Here is a 17,680-nt window from a genome sequence, read left to right as displayed (position 1 = left end):
TTATCCATGACATGATAGAAACAAGTAAAAAATAATCCTTTTCAAATATTGTAGAGAACCAGGATTTTATTAAAATAAATCAAATGGTTTCTAATGCACAGACAGGACACTTTCTGTCCTGTTTGTGGCACATTACAGGGCTTTAGAGTGCGACCAATTTGGTCGCAAATGCGACCAAATTTTTCAGTGGTGCGACTAAAAATAAATATTTGGTCGCACAGGTGCGACCAACTGTTCCGGTAACAAAAAAAAATCTCTGTAACTCTCCGTGTGGTCAACAACAGACACACATTATGCCCCTATCGTGGACTAAACCAATCAGAGATAGTCAGGGGCGGGACCTCTCTGATTGGCCGTGGTCCAGTTGAAAGTGCAGGTGGAAGAGAGAGGTGAGTAGCTTGAATAAAGCGATATCAATTCATTAACGGATTCCACACAAAGACCTAAACACGGAGCGGACCCAACACATCAGAATCAGCTTCGTCTTTCTCGGCTTTCTCACCCGACGGCCTGAACACGGACACGCTGTCGGAGCTTAGCGATTCTTCGGGTCCGCGCTGTGTTTACGTCTTTTTGCGCTGATTCTGAGCTGCAGGTTTTGCCTCTCTCCAACCAAAATTCACCGAGCCTGCAGCAAAAGAAGCAGCAAACTGCGCTTCACATTTGATCAATGTCGTCATGAATTCCCTCTGACTTTTGCTGTTTTGCTTCCACCACGATAAAAATCCCACTTCCTGCACAGCTCTCTCTCTCTCTGTACTTCAGGAACAGTTTCCCGTCTCAAATCTGTTTTCTGCATTATTCATTCGCTTATTACCCACCAGTCTACCGTTGTTTACAGCGCTTTTTCTTTTTCCACTTAAATGACCTCGGACAAGAAAGCCTAATTTCTGCTGTTCAATACTGAAGAAATATAAATTTCTTAAAATTATGCAAAATTGTAGAATATTGCAGAATATTTTTAAGGTTATCTGCTATAAAAAGCCAGACCAGGAAAATCTCCTTCATGTTTTCCTGTGTTTTATTCTCAGTTACTTTCACACAAAGGCATCTGCTGTGATTTTCACAATTCTGATGAAGTCTCATGTGTATCAGTACTGATAAATGATCAGAATTATAATATTTCTGACTGTCTGAGGCTAAATTGAATCAAATCAGGACTTTGAGAACCGGAATTGAATGGATTATAGAAATCAGTGATGATACTCAGCCCTAGTGAGCAGCCTAGGCCTGAGAGAAGTGGATGTACTGTAGCTGTGGGTAATAAGAAAAGATGAAAAGAACTATTGATAACTTTTTTGTTAAGTTAAGGCCTGATCTGTCTGAAATTCATAGCCAGTGCTCTGACACGGTGCCATCAATCTTTGAATGCTGAAAAAGCACAGTGTATCCAGAAAACACATTATATGCTGCAATAAATGCACTGCCCAAGTGTCCCCTCTCCCCACGGCCTTTCAGCAGCAGACAGCAGCAAACAGGTCGTCAGAGGAGGCCAAGATGATGATTAAGTTTTTAACATTTTCTACAATATTGACAAAGCACTTTAAGCACAAGTTTGTTAGTTAATAATTTAGAAATTAATATTGTCTGTATGGACTTCCCCCCCCAAAGAAAGTGCACATGTAAAACTGCGGTGTTAAGCGATGCGGTTGAAAAATTTGAGTGCGCCTAACTTTTGTGCCGGTACGCCTAAATTTTTAAAGTTAGGCGTACCGGTGCGCCCATGTCAAAAAGTTAGTCTAGAGCCCTGCATTAGTATATGTGACCATTGTTTTTCTTGTGACATTACCAATAAGTTTGATGTGTCACATGGCCCTCTTCCTATTGAAAAAACAAAAGTTGTATCCAAGATGGCCGACTTCTAAATGGCCACCATGGTCACCACCCATCTTGAGGAGTTTGCCCCCTCACATATACTAATGTGCCACAAACAGGACTTTAATATCACCAACCATTCCCATGTTATTACGGTGTATCCATATAAATGGCCCACCCTGTACAACTTATGGAATACGCTGGTCAAGAAAAGTGGCCGTCATAAGATGGTGTTATGTGTAGAGTATGACCACACACACACACACACACACACACACACACACACACACACACACACACACACACACACACACACACACACACACACACACACACACACACACACACACACACCTCCCTGACAGGAGAAAGCGTAAAAACACACTAATCCTGAGATATAAAGCAGGTGGAGACACGTCCTGTGGATACTGCAGGGGGATGGAAAAAAGAAAAGAAATGTTGGTGGAGAAGGGAAAAAAAAAAAAATGGTGAGTGGGCCAGCACTTACATTTTTTGGGTGGGAGAGGATTGACTCCATCCTCAGTGGAGCTGAGGATGGAGCAGGGTAAGAAAGGGAACAGGAAATGCCTGTGTTGCCTAGTTTAGGCAAAATGATAACTCCTGCAGATAGAAAGATATACTTGTGTGCAGGGCTAATATCTTTTATCTCAGAAAAGGAACAATGGCTAAAAAGATCAAACAGAAACGCTGAGTGTCACAACAGAGAAGATCTGTCAACCAGTGGGGACACAACAGGTCTGCACAGAGCAGAAGAAGTTCCCCCGCTGTCTAATTAGCCAACTAGCCACGGCTGTCAAGTACGTTCAGAGGAAAGTAGAGACCATTAGTTCTGTGTAACTCCCAGTGGTCCTCCTCCTCATCACAGTCACACCTTCATACCAATACCATTCCTCCCCTCCTTCCTTCTATTAAATTATGTTGACAGCAGATACTTTATTCTGTTCTTATGGACAACAGGAAATTGTGAAATATAATATGCTCATTTATTCAGACAAGTGGATGCTTCTGCCCACCTCCTCCTCGGCTCTCTGGGTGCTTCGCATGTTATGCGCATTCCCGAGCCACATCCCCCAAACTCTTTGGCCCTAATGAGGCACAGACGGTCATTGTATCGGCTCTGCAAGTCTACAAGGCATGACTGACAGCAGCTGATTTCCAGAGGAGGGTTTAGATCAGATCCAACAGCTTTGCACATCATTAGTGATGCGTCAAGGGGCTGCTCAAGGGACGGTGCTTTCTTTTTCCCCCCATAGGGAGGGCGGGGTGATTTCTCATTTTAGACGGAAGCGCAAAAAAAGAAAAAGTGGGCAAAACAAATGGATGTACATATTGTATTTGTTTGCTTGATGCAGTACTCATGTGACTCAAAATACTATTTAAATACTTACAAATTTAAGCTTTTATAAAGAGGCTTACATATGCAGCCAAAGGCAACTAATCCTTTATTGTTGCCCACTACTTGGGCAAGGATTAAGGAACCCAGTACTATGGGTTCAAAAACTACACACACTATAATTGTATAGACAATGTTAACTGTGCTCAATTTTGACAGGTTTTTTTTGACTGGTTAAACATTTTTTGGGGATGCATTTAATTGACTAGGAGACTAGTGAATTAAATGTGAGGAGCAGCCCTAATTTAAAGCTTACTGAACACCAGTAAGAATAAATTCCTGTAATGTAAACAACAAGTTCCCTGTTGAAACAAAATTTCAATAACTTACAAGACAGAATTTTGGTGCAGTCTATTATCATCATTAGCATCACAGACACTAGGCTAGTACACGCCCTTGCTACAGTGTTGTTTGGCCTGTTTTTGCTGTTGGTTATGAAATGAAGGGTGTAGAAACGAAAGAGTAAAATCAGCTAATTGACCGGTAGTTGTAGAACACATGATGACCTTATTATATATCATGTAAAAGTCAGCTTCTGTTAATATAAATGAGATGTTTCTGTGAAATTAAAACGATACAATGCAGCTTGCTGTGCTGTCCACAAAAGGCAAAAAACCACAACAAACAAAGACCCCACCCCCAATTTTAGCCATTTGTGAGGTGGTTGCCTGGAAATCTGATGGCACCTTAATACCTAATACATTACTGAAGTTTTGTGGATATCAATCTGATTTAAATACTCTGATATAGATAATAATTTTCACATTTTAATCCCATTTGGCAGCTGAACTCTTGACTGTGTGGGCCCCACAGGAGGCACACAGATACACACACTTAAAGATTTTGTGTGTTATAGTAAGAAATAAGAAATTAACTAAATAACAAACAGAAACTATAAAACACAAACACACATATGCATTTGTAATTATTTATTAAGCATACTGAATTAATGAATAAATGTTTTATCTTTGTGTTATTTTATTTTGTTATATAAAACACTGGCAGTCTTACGGAGAAAACCAAAGAGCCAAAAAAAAAATGGGAAAGATGGCACTGAAGTCTTTTTCACTGACATTATTTCATCTGGGATGTAAAAGAAAAACACTGGATTGGTGTCCTCTCTTTAAATAAATCACTGGAGTGGTAATCAGGGATGAAACAGGACTTTAAAGAGACAATTAAAAAAGTCCAAAACTTTCTCAAGTCCAGTTTCTTTGAGTCCAAATTGAGCAACATTGTTTGTTTAAATGCCTAAGAACATAACTGGCTCTCTCCCTTCTCTTTGCCCTTCATCTCTGGGGCACAAACCAATCTAGCCCTGACAGAAGGCTGTATAAGAAGAGGTGAAAAAACCCCAACTCACTTTATGTCTCCCCTCTTGGCAAATCCACTAATTTTGCTGTCTTTCCAAAGCCCATTAGAAGCCACCTCCCTTGGCAGATTGCAGGCAAGTGACAAGTTTGTTTTTTGTCTCGTTTTTTTCCCCCTCACTGTATGACTGGTTGCATCGAGAAAAGCTATATAATATTTTTAGGTGAGTGGGGAAGCGTCAGTACTTTGTCACCGTCACGCATGTTATCATGGTACTGAGTGAGGTAGTTTAACTGTCACAGATGTTGATGCGTTGCCCTGTAGTCATGAGAAGAGACTGCCAGAAACACCGATTTGATCCTGACAGCAACTCTGTTAGACCATTACAGGCTGCTGAAAATTAACATTCTTCCTCACTTAACCTTTTCCTGTAAAAAAAAATTATACTTGCATGTGATATTTTAAAAAAAAAAGAAATTACTCATTTAAAAGTAAAAATTGCTTTCATTAGAATAGGAAACTTTTTTTATCCTCACCAGGGTAACAAAGGGATTAAGAATATGTAAAACTAAAGTGAGGACCCCTAGCAATATGCAAAGAGAAAAATCTTTCACGGCCACCTTGGAGAGACAAATTTCCTATTAAAAGTCCATTTCAGGCCTTAAAAATGCCACTGGAAAGAAAGTGGGACATTTAATAAGAAATGCTCTGCACATTTCATGTAATCCATCAAGAGAATGACAATTTAAGATCACGCCCTACCACTGCCATCTTAATGAAAACCCACCAACTCGACAATCTTCCATCATGTTAGACTGCAAGTCCTGCTGTTGCTTATGTATACTTTTTTTTATCCTTTGAGAATTTTTAGAATTAGACCCCAGCAGCACATCGAACAAATGACCACAAATCTATTGGTGTTAGTTTTGAGAAGGGCAAACCTTCACCCCTGGCAGAAACATCTGGAATTCAACATGTAGGGCAGACCTTCCCAAAGTGTGGGGCCTGGCCCCTAGGGGGGGCGCAGAGCCATTGAAAAGGGAAAAAAGCAAAAACAACGCTTGGACACTGCTAGCGCAATGGACTGGTGTTTGATGGGGCTCCCACACACACGCAAAGCATGAGATGAAGCATAGCTGAATATGTTTCCAAACTAGGGCTGTTCGATATATAACGATATATATCGGATGAAGATATAAAAACATCTATCGTTTCATTTTACGCTATCGTTTGTTTCGTGGTGTCACAAAATAAACTGTTTACGGCAATATTTTTTCATCGTTTTGATGGTCACTGTAGTGGCTATATTAATTTCTTAAAGTTCTCTCTTTCTCTTATATTTAATATAACCACACTACGGACGGACAAGTACCTGTTTGTATGCGTTGTCGTTAACAACAATGACGGTAAAACCAACGCGTGTCCGCTTGTTTATTTTCCACATAAACCTTTCACAATAAAAGCTGAATCACGTGAAAGAGTATGCAGTGTTTACGGATGAGAATTTAAAAAGAGCCGCCAGGTACTAAGAAATAAACCTTAGACTCAAACGTTAGAACAGGCTTTTCCCCGCAGCATGCCGTGTAATAAACACTCACACAAAAAAAAAACCAAAAAAAAAAAAAAAACGGCGGCTGTTACAACTTGTGTCTAAAAATGTGTAGTTTCATGCATCGGTTAAAACACTGGACTCCAGGTATACGGCGCCCAGCTGGAAACACTTCAGGCAAGTTGAGCTGCCCGAGATTCACAGAATTTACAGAAAATGTTACATTTTTGTGATTTATATCGATATCGGGACGATAGAGGTCTTATATCGGTATATGAGATTTTGGTCATATCGCACAGCCCTATTCCAAACCAACTTCATTCTAAGCCAAAGACTAGAAAATATGGTGAAGCATATCTTCCCTCTGGCTTCACCTGCACAAGTGCCGAGGTAGGTCTCCCCTGCATAATTGGTTTTCCCTTCGTCGGGAGCACGCGCTGGGCTCTCCAAATCACGGACAAACAGTATCACACATTCTTGATTTTTAGTTCACAAACACTTCTTGTAATGACTAACTACTCATGACATTTTGGAGATGTTAGCTCTTTATACAGTAAAGTTAACACGGGATACAAATAATATCAGGCTGATCCTGCCACAATTTGTTCCCCCGGTTCAAATCCCAGACAAACAGTATCCCACAGCTGTTTATGTTTTTAAACCAATTTCCACAGAGAGGCATTTTTTGAAAAATGTATTGATATCAATGTTGAATATTATTACACAGGAAAAAAAAACAACTACACGTAAAATTATTACACCGTGACGCCTCTGCCTTTCTAAATAAAATGACAGTAAGTGTGTGTGTGTGTTTGTAAGCATGTAAAACCTGAAGATAGAGACAAAATACTGTCACTGTTAATCTGAATATCTGCCATTCTGCAATTCATCTCATGTAAACAATAACGTGGTGCACAGTGTGACGTGAAAAAAGGCATATACCTCTGACGTTGCGTGACGAACTCTGTATTCCTCGTCCACACGTAAACGGAAAAAAGGAGTTTTAAAAAAAATCTCAGTTTCCGGTGATTCGAAACGCCGTTTACATGTGGACGAAAGGTCCAAACGCATAGAAACAGCTGCGTTTTCAAAATACCCGTGTTGGTGTGGACGTAGTGTAAAGGAGTTAGTAGTTCATTTTCTTACTACCTGTAATTTATTGCAGATTACTTGTATTTACTTAATTGTTTACTAAATGTTTGAGGTGTGAAATAAACCGCATTGGAGCAAAATATGGGTGTGTGTGGTTGGAGGGTGTGTTTGTGCGTGCGTGCGGGTGGGGGACGCGAACATTTTTCTTGTCAAACAAAGGGGGGCCTAGTAAAAAAAGTTTGAGAACCACTGATGTAGGGGGTGCTGAGGACCAAAATGACCGGAGGGATTTCATACTAGTGATGTCACAGTATCAGAAATTTAGTAGTTAGTACCAATACCAGTAGAAATACATGCGTTTTTGACACCTAGTTAATTACTTACAATTATCATCCAACATAATGCAAAATTGCATATTTAATTGTTGCAAATGAATGTGTCAACAGCAAAGCAGTTCCATAATTTACTTTGCCTTTTGTACTAACGAGTCAAAGCAAAGCTACAAGTGTGTTGCATGGAAGTCAGAATTTCCAGGTTTCCGAGTCGGAATTCAATAGTTATCAGAATCAGAATACTTTATTAATCCCGAAGGAAATTAGTTATATCACCTCAAATCAGTGAAACAAATCTAGCTTCTCCAATTTTGCTACTGGAACGTGTTTAAATCGGGAGCGATGTCATTCCCAGCTCCAACATTTGACTTTTCCCCGTTTCAGTTCAATCTTATCCTTATAACACCGAAACAAAAAAACAGTTTAGGTACTATTTTGTAAGGTGAACAACAGGAGTGGGTAAAAAATGAAACAAAAAAAAATATACACTATTGTATCACTACACTTTGTTTGACAGTATTATATCAATACAAGGACACCACACATTAATATTTTGTTAAATACAATTATCTGCCACCACCACTCTGGGGTGAAGCCTTCTGAGGTAAATGGACCAAAGCATAGTGCAGCAGGTGCACTAGCTGCCATCTTCCATTTGTATTTTTTCCTGTGCTTGTGGACCTCCTTCTGCATCTTCTCCTTTTTTAGCATGTAACGGCAGACTAGATCCTTTTGTATGCTCCCTTCAGTTCCTGAAGAATTGCCATCTGGGTGCATATGCTGCCCACAACAACTACAGTACCAATAAATAAATAAAAAAGCTTATACAGTTGCATTTGAAAATTTTGGGAATTGAATGTTAATGTAAGAATCACCGCGGGACACATCCCCATTTCATACTGATGATCACCAAGGCAGGTACCACTGATCTTACAGCACATCATGGCAATTATATGACAAACAGATTAATGCTGTGTTACACTTGAAGTGGACAGCCAAAAATTTGAGATGCCAGTTGGAATTTTCAGCTGGAGTGCTCCCACATGAGTCAGATTTGCCACTCGATTGTTGGACAAGTCACAACAATCCCAGCTTTGCAATGCAAGAGTGGGATTGTTGGAATTGTAGAACTTGTAATCTGTAGTCCCACTGTTGTGTATTTGTGACCACTACAACAATGATCCTCTACTCTAAATGGAACAACTGAATGACTACACCTTACTGGAGGCAAAGCTAGGTTTTCTGACTACTGCTACTGGAACAATATTGACTCAAGCATGGTAAAGAAATACAACAGACTCCAGGAACCAGCAAAGGAAGAATAAAACATTTTCATCACTGTCATGTCTACATTAAAACTTTGCAACTTCCTTTAACTGTTCATTAGATTATTCACACATTCAACTCTTCGTCAACAAGAAGCAAAACATTTAGCTCACTGCACTTGTGCAGAGAGAGGGGAAAGAAGCCAATAAACATTTACTTGTTTTTTGCCACATTTATTTTGAAGCCAGACTTGTCACACCAATTAAATTCATCAAGGACTAAGCCATGGCCCTGCTCTGCACCCTCTAGAAGACTCACAATCACAGTCCACTAATATTGTCCAGTCCAACCTACAGTCCAGATTCAATGAAGATCTACACTGTTGGAATTTAATAACACTGATTTAATAAAAAGAAGAAGAAAAATCTATTTCTCACCAAACCGCCTCTCATCATCACTTCTTTTGTGTAAATTCAATTTCACACACAAAAGATAAACTTGTATGACACACATGGCTATTTACTGGATAAATTAAAAAGCACGGGCACTAATAAGGAAACATGATTTTCGATTGCTTTCATCCATCCCTTGGCTTTGGAGAATAAAGTAACATCAGAAGAGGCTGTTCCTCGCAAAGAGAACAAAAGCCTCTCTTTTCCAAGCGCAACTTTATTACTTGTATGTAGACCAAAGCGAAGACTGCGTTGTGAATATCCACAATGCTGCATGATCCTTTTACAAAAAACCCCATTGCTTTTGTCAGACGTACTGCATGCACCGTGTGTCAAAAAGACAACAATGATAAATAAAGAGAACTGCTGAAAAAGCACGAGAACCGCAAACAGCAGGCTGACGCTATGCTGACAACAAAGACCATCAAAGTCTACCATATCAAACCTTTTGCCGTGTAAATATGCTGTGGTTTGCATTCTGATGTTGTTCGCACACATGCGCATGCAAAACACGCACACACAAAGCAGGATGTGAATAAGAAATATGTATGTCTGTAGCCGAGTGTCAACAAGTTTCAAGAACTTGCAGGTATTCTAAAAGAAGCCAGAAAACATTTTTATTTATATATTAACATAAGATGGGGCACATTGTTTACCACAACTCAAGAAATAGACATTAATTCATATGGCTGAAAAGTGACAACATTTTTATATCATACTTCTACACGAAACATCTCCAAGCTTCCTCTTTTACATGATGCCCCAATTGTTTGGAAAGCAGTCGCAGCGAAAAAACAGTAACTGAAAGGGAGCTGAATGTATTAGTCCAGGGGTGTCAAACTCAAATACACAGTGGGCCAAAATTCAAAACTGGAACAAAGTCGCGGGCTAACATTAATATTTATTGAAGAAAAAAAAATCTTCCTCCAGATATAAGAATGAATCTTTTCTTATGGACTCAAACAAGTTTTGCTGGAAAACTGAATATGGAACAAGCAAAGCTTAATACTAAACGATATATATATTAGCTGTATAATACCAGTAGGCCAGCTCTAATAGTAATTTGGTATGGCTTCGCGGGCCAAATGTAATTAGGCTGCGGGCCAGAGTTTGACACCTATGTATTAGGACAACCCAAACATGACAGTTGGACCTCCAGCACTCCAATTATACTAGGAGAGTTTAAGAAAGAGTTGACTGAGGTTAGAGGAAGTATGAAATCAAGACCAGATAAAGTGACTGGATCACACCAATTGAATTAGTCATCCCATTACAGCTAGGATTTAGAAATCACTTTCACTTCTAATCTAGCAAAGCACTGTCTGAATACAGCGTTGTATCACAGGAGGCTGTAACACAGCCCAAGCCAATATATGCTTTACCAAGACAGTAAGCTGCTGTTGCTCACCTCAACCTCAAACACACTATAGTTGAAGCTAAAGGTGTTATCTTGTATTTTTCCTTTTGTCAACAAACGCCATGAAAGACCAAAGTTATATGTGTCTGTGAATACTTTGTGACTTTCCTGTGACCTCAGTCAGAAGAATGTGTCTTGATCCTACTAGGGTAGAATCTGTTCCAACAGTCTACTATCTTTTTAACTAGGTCAAAACAAGCAAGCAAGCCACCCAAAGGATCTAAAAGAAGCAGTCAGCTGGATTATCTGCAGACTCTAAATGAACAAACAGCTCAGGAAAGTCGACGCTGTTAAAAATAAATCAATAAATAAATCAGGTGGTGTTGGAAATAAACTAGCAGAAGAATTTACTTTGTTTACCAACCCACTGGCCTAGAAATTTGCCATACATGGGATTAGAGCCCTCCACACTCACCCTGTGTTCCACAGTACTTACATCAACCATACAAAGCCAGATTCTGCAGTAAGACCACAGCACCGTCTGTGTAAAACTATCAACTCTAGATCACTGTGGTCACTGCTGTTTTCAGTATTTCTCAGACAAGAGTGAGCCATTTAGAACCACATGCACATGCAGATTAAGACATAATCAATTATGACAGTAACACATTATTAAAAAGGGCAAGCAATAGCAAAGTCAACCCTTAGATACTGTTCGGGTCAAATCTAACCAGTTTTGACATGCGACAGCAGTAAAAATGCCCTAAATTCATTATTTTGAAGTTAGCCAGAAAAAGTAGCCACAACATGTAACAATAAAAATTATTCTGAGTTAAATGAGGTTAAACACATGGGAATGCCATACATGCAAGCATTCCTCCCACTACTAATAGTGCAAATAGAATTAAATCATTATGGCTGGTTTTCATGTTTTTCCTCCCAAAACGAGTGTTGTAAGACATAAAAATACACTTTCCATTAATCATCTATTTATTAAATGTCATACATTCTAAATTCCTGTGTCCGACAGACAGGTATGTATCCATTGTATACTGATATGTAGTTTAACATTTGTTATTAGGGAATTCTTGGCCCAAGTCAAGACTGTACCGGACCAGACCATGAAGACATACTTCCTGATATTTCAGGAACTATGTCTAACAGATCCTTTATGAGTAACTATAATGCTTCAAAATGGGAAATTAAATACAAGGAAGAATGATCTCATTTTAGAGTTCATGTATAGTACAAAGATCAGACAATGTACCAATTTAATATTTGCTCCATCTTTTGGTTTGTTCATAGATTTTTGTAGCACACCTTTTATTTCACCAGTTGAAGTTTTTATCATGCACATTTCCCCAAGATGGATTTTCCCACCTTCTTTGATTATTTTAAATATTATTTCAAGCAATATGTCCTCTGGATTTAAAAATGTAAAAAGTATTTTACCATTTTTAAATTGCTAAATTTGAGGAGAAGGTGGTGCATTATATCCTCAATATATCCTGTGCTTGAGTGGTGACTCATAGCATACGGAGCCTCTATCTGCATCTGTTTTTCACAACTGAAAAAAATATCAGGTTACTTTTCAAAATCAAGTGCTGGAGGGAAATAAGGTGACAGACGAGAGCCAGAGGCAGCAGAGGAAGAGGTCAGTGTCCCTCTTCAGTCAAACGTCAGAGCAGAGCTGAACAACAATTTCAAGATGTTCTGAAAATAATGGAAGCTGATTACACACATTAGCGGGATCTTGGTCAGAGGCCAAATCTGTACTCTGCTAGTCTCTCTCTTAGGGGAAACTAAAGCACCGATATGTAAAATTCTTTAAAATGACTGCAGTCATTAAATATTCACCAGCACACTGCACATTTGCACCAGCGAGGGAAACAGGGCTTCACAGCGGACTACCAGAATACTAACACTTCTTTTTCCCTCAGCACTGGCTTTACGTAACAGAGAGATAAAACAAAAGAAAAACAACAAATTCAACCTAAAATGTGACCAGACAGAAGAAGTGCCCCATGCTCTCTCTTTTATATGGGGTAAGAGACTGGAGTCAGTAATCCTGTTCAGGTTATATGAAGGTAATTATGCAGGGAACATCACTGATATCAAAGAGCACTCCTGCTAATTAGCCATGTAAAATCACTGTAATTAAAACCTAATGAGAACGAGCATCTCTGATGGACAACTCTGAAGGACATAAACTTACGGTATGCCTACTGACACAAAAGAAAACCCATTAAACTTTGAACACAATGAAGTTAGAGACACACAGTCTCATACCTGTACTGACACATGAAGACAAGCAGTCATTTCTCATAAACTCACCGCGTGCCGTCGGCTTTCCAGCTGACTTTGTATGGATTCTGCTCGAGGAAACGCAAATTTTGCCTATCCATGGACACAGGCTGCGCACCAGGAAAACCAGACCTGCAAAAACAGCAACAACAGCCCTTACATGTGTGCCTGATCTTCAGCCTGGCTCTAAACACAGCTTAGAAGATTTTTGGTTGGCTGTTTCGGTAAGCTTACGAAATGTCACATTTATTCCATTCAGGATCTTCTATTAATGATCAGGGAGTCAAGTCTTTTCTAGCACATCCCAAAGATTTTCAGTGGGGTTAAAAATAATGTCTCATGCTCTCTGAACGAGTCCTTTGCCATTTAAATCCTGACATCATCACCTTGGACTATGCCTGTGCCATCGGGAAGGGGGAAAAAAAAAATCAGAGCAAACTTGGTGGTTCAGTATACCCAGGTAGTCAGCTGTCCTAATTTCTTTTGGGCTTAACCTCGACCTGACTAACCCCAGATCATAACACCACCATGCACAGGCTTGTATGGTAGGCACAAGACATGATGGGTGCATGTTTAAATATTTAAGCTCACTAGCAAACTAAAGCCTTTTTTGATTTAGCTTCAGTTTTTTTGTTTGTTTTTTAAGCTGCGCTGCCGTTTAGTCACAATCCTTCTTTGCAGAATGCATGCGAAAATACTATCACATTTCTTCACTCTCAAACATAGTCATACGTTTTACTATTGGTGCTTATGATGACATGATTTCAAACTCTTAAATCCTCTCCAACCACATAATGCCTTGGAGAGTTCTTAACCCCATTTTAGTAGTTTCAGCAATATCCCTTGTTGTTTTTGTTTTGTTTTTTTCCTTGAAGCAAACCAATAATTAGACTCTTCTGAAAGGAGATATCGCATGGTTGTGAAAACAATGTCTTAATACACGGTTGTTTAGAAAGCGAATCATTGCATCAGTTAGGGTTACATCACCTGTTGCCAGCCAAAACATGAATCACTGCAGGAGTCACCCAGAAGAAGCCTCTTACCTTTGCCTAATTACAGTGGTGACTTTTTTTGGCCAGGCAGTGTAATATGCATACATATGATAGGATACCAACAGGCAGCTGGCAAACCTAATAGTTCTCTCATCAGTTCAAAGAGAACAAGCTGATAATTGCAAATACATCTGAACTATTTGTCTTGAATATTCAATATATTACAGCTGGGATGCAACACTGACATATAACCTCTGACAGAGTCAGTCAAATCTATTGTTTAACTCAAGACCATTGGAAGACATTTTTTACAGAGTTTTTGTGCGCACAAACACAGGTTCCCAAAAACAAATATAATCTCTGCAAAAGCAACTGGATGCATTAAAGAAACACCTCTCAGACACTTTACTTTGTGGCTTAAGTCATAACATAGTTTATGACAACCTAGTGCACTAAGAGAACATCAACTAACTTTGGCGCTACACACTGAAAAATTTCCTAAACTATAAATATGTGAGGATTTTAGTATATTAGCAAACAAAGACATAACAAAAATAATTTTAACAGCAGGCCATGGAAATCGCAGCATGGGCTGTTTTCTTGCGCTGTGACAAGTCACTGCAGTCGAGCTGATGCTCTGCAATTTCATTAAAAAAGCTGCAGCGGCATATTTCTCCAGAATAGCAACATCTATTCCTGACTTTGCCGCCTGTCAGAGAGTGTAAAGATTTTTTTCTCTGGAAAAAAAAAGGTGATTTAAGACAAATGAGTCACTCATAGCACAGTACAGTACACCCACACATGTGTAAACAGACACACACACTTTCCCAGAGGAAAATAAGAAAGGTAAAAGGAAGGTTCTTACTTGTCCCACTCGGCCATCTCCTGGCACATTCTTTGGATCTCGCCTAACTTGGGTTGTATGGTGACCTGTGTGACGCCTTTCACATTGACACCTTCAAGAAATACTGCACCCTGGGAAGATAAAAGAAGAAAAGCAGAAGGCTAAACTTGGAATGAATTTTAAGAAACATTTATTCCCTCCTACACAGAGAAGAAAAACACATTGAGTACCGGTGATACTTTTCCAAACAGCTGCCTCTTTGTTTTATGAATCCCTGTGCGAGACAACAGGTACAAATATTAAAACTCCTGCTTTCACTCCTCTCTATTTTGAATGTTATTTTCACTTTAATTATTTCAAGAATCCGCATCTCACTCTGGATCAACCCCCTTTTCCCAGTATGAGTGATGGAAACAGATGCAGGGTTTTTCCTGGCTCAATGTAAGCCTGTGGGGGTTGACTACACACTCAAGCACAAGTGTTCTGCATAAAGATATGGCAAAAGGTCTGTGTTACCTTATTTATGAGAAATCTGCAATTCCCGGTTATTTCTAGGGAGCTCATGAACAAAATGCTTGATATCACAAAACCATGTGATGATGAAGGTTTGTGCTACACGCTTTAATAAACAGAAAATACTATTTAGTATACTAATACATTATAAATTATGATTTCTGTTCTGTAGTCTGACAACACAGTATCCAAGGACCTATTAAGAAACTGAAGGGTAAAAAAAAATACAAATATAAAGGAAAATATTTATTTATTAGTATTACTATTTAATGTGCACGTTTTTCACTTCAGCTCGGTTGCTCATACACAACTTTTCACCTTGTGTATGAGCTTCTCTGTATAAAGCTAATTACTCACCTTTAAATCTAGGAGGGACAATGTGCATTTCATATTAGGGCTACTGCACATATACATATATTTATCATCTATTCTAGACTCTTGATAGGTTCACACCAGATGATCTTCTAATGACCTTGTAAAGGTGAAGTGAATCAGAGTACAGGACATCAGAAACTAAAGTTAAATCAGCATTTTTTATTTTTATTTTTTTTAAAGGCTTTTTAAAGGCTTGTCTAATATCACATATAATAGTCATGTGTTTATAAGATCTTGCCTTCTTTCTCCTTTATTTTGCTTGCTGTGCTCTCCTCATTTCTTCTAAGGCTCTTCCAATAATAATGTGTATGTGTTAGTCCCCGTAGGGAAATTACTCCTCTGCATTTAACCCATTCACCCAGTCAAGCAGTGGGCAGCCACCAATGCAGCGGCCGGGGAGCAGTGTGTAGGGACAGTACCTTGCTCAGGGGTACCTCAGGGTGGCCGTTCAGTGGAGTCGAACCCCTGACCTTCCGATCATGGGGCAACCACTCTACCTACTGAGCTATCCCTGCCCCCCCAAAAAATTAAACAATTAAAAGGAAGTTCTTCTATTAGGGAACACCAGTTTGTTGGGGCATTCACAAAAATTCTGTAAAGTCTTTACATTACAACAAGTTTCTTGAGACAACTACGTCTAGGCAGATTTCTTGTAGGACAAGTAATTTTTTCCCTTGTTGTCTCCTGACTGGCTCTGTAAGTATGCTGTACCAGGCAGCTCTGCTCTCGACTGGTCAAAGTAAGCCTGTAATGGACAGATGGTTAATATGGTCCAATATTTTGCCATATATTATTTTATTTTTAGTGTCTGCCTTTTTTCCCCCCACACTGTTCCCAAAGATAACTTCCCAGATGGGTCTGTGTAAAAAACCATCTGCGCGTCAGGATGTCTCATATTTCACTCAAAAAAGTCTCTGCGAAAGTTCTTTGAATTTCTGATTGGGTAAAAGGAATTTAAAAACTGCCTTTTAAAAGTTTAAAAATCCAATCAAGTCCAAAACAAACAAAAATACAGTGGGGCAAAAAAGTATTTAGTCAGCCACCGATTGTGCAAGTTCCCCCACTTAAAATGATGACAGAGGTCAGTAATTTGCACCAGAGGTACACTTCAACTGTGAGAGACAGAATGTGAAGAAAAAATCCATGAATTCACATGGTAGGATTTGTAAAGAATTTATTCGTAAATTAGGGTGGAAAATAAGTATTTGGTCACCTCAAACATGGAAAATCTCTGGCTCTCACAGACCTGTAACGTCTTCTGTAAGACACTTTTCTGTCCCCCACTCGTTACCTGTATGAATGGCACCTGTTTGAACTCATCATCTGTATAAAAGACACCTGTCCACAGCCTCAAACAGTCAGACTCCAAACTCCGCCATGGCCAAGACCAAAGAGCTTTCGAAGGACACCAGGAAAAGTATTGTAGATCTGCACCAGACTGGGAAGAGTGAATCTACAATAGGCAAGCAGCTTGGTGTGAAAAAATCAACTGTGGGAGCAATCATCAGAAAATGGAAGACATACAAGACCACTGATAATCTCCCACGATCTGGGGCTCCACGCAAGATCTCATCCCGTGGGGTCAAAATGATCATGAGAACGGTGAGCAAAGATCCCAGAACCACACGGGGGGACCTGGTGAATGACCTGCAGAGAGCTGGGACCAAAGTAACAAAGGTCACCATCAGTAACACACTACAACGGCAGGGAATCAAATCCCGCAGTGCCAGACGTGTTCCGCTGCTGAAGCCAGTGCATGTCCAGGCCCGTCTGAAGTTTGCCAGAGAGCACATGGATGATACAGCAGAGGATTGGGAGAATGTCATGTGGTCAGATGAAACCAAAGTAGAACTTTTTGGTATAAACTCAACTCGTCGTGTTTGGAGGAAGAAGAATACTGAGTTGCATCCCAAGAACACCATACCTACTGTGAAGCATGGGGGTGGAAACATCATGCTATGGGGCTGTTTTTCTGCCAAGGGGACAGGACGACTGATCCGTGTTAAGGACAGAATGAATGGGGCCATGTATCGTGAGATTTTGAGCCAAAACCTCCTTCCATCA

At 39.6% G+C, this 17,680-nt stretch overlaps 1 protein-coding gene across 1 annotated transcript in view; it reads right to left on the bottom strand.

Annotated features, from left to right (window-relative positions):
* rngtt (RNA guanylyltransferase and 5'-phosphatase) overlaps positions 1 to 17,680 on the bottom strand; it is a 117,999-nt gene that overhangs the window by 84,313 nt on the left and 16,006 nt on the right. The window contains exons 7-8 of the mRNA XM_026143578.1: positions 14,750 to 14,859; positions 12,923 to 13,024 (exon numbers count right to left, since the gene is read on the bottom strand). Of these exons, the coding sequence (XP_025999363.1) occupies positions 12,923 to 13,024; positions 14,750 to 14,859 (212 nt within the window). The remainder of the gene's footprint in view (positions 1 to 12,922; positions 13,025 to 14,749; positions 14,860 to 17,680) is intronic.

The sequence above is a fragment of the Astatotilapia calliptera genome, chromosome 15, assembly GCF_900246225.1.
Source record: "Astatotilapia calliptera chromosome 15, fAstCal1.2, whole genome shotgun sequence".
NCBI classification, from domain to species: domain Eukaryota; kingdom Metazoa; phylum Chordata; class Actinopteri; order Cichliformes; family Cichlidae; genus Astatotilapia; species Astatotilapia calliptera.
Note: the sequence above shows the minus strand (reverse complement) of the source record. Positions and strands in the feature narration are given on the sequence as shown.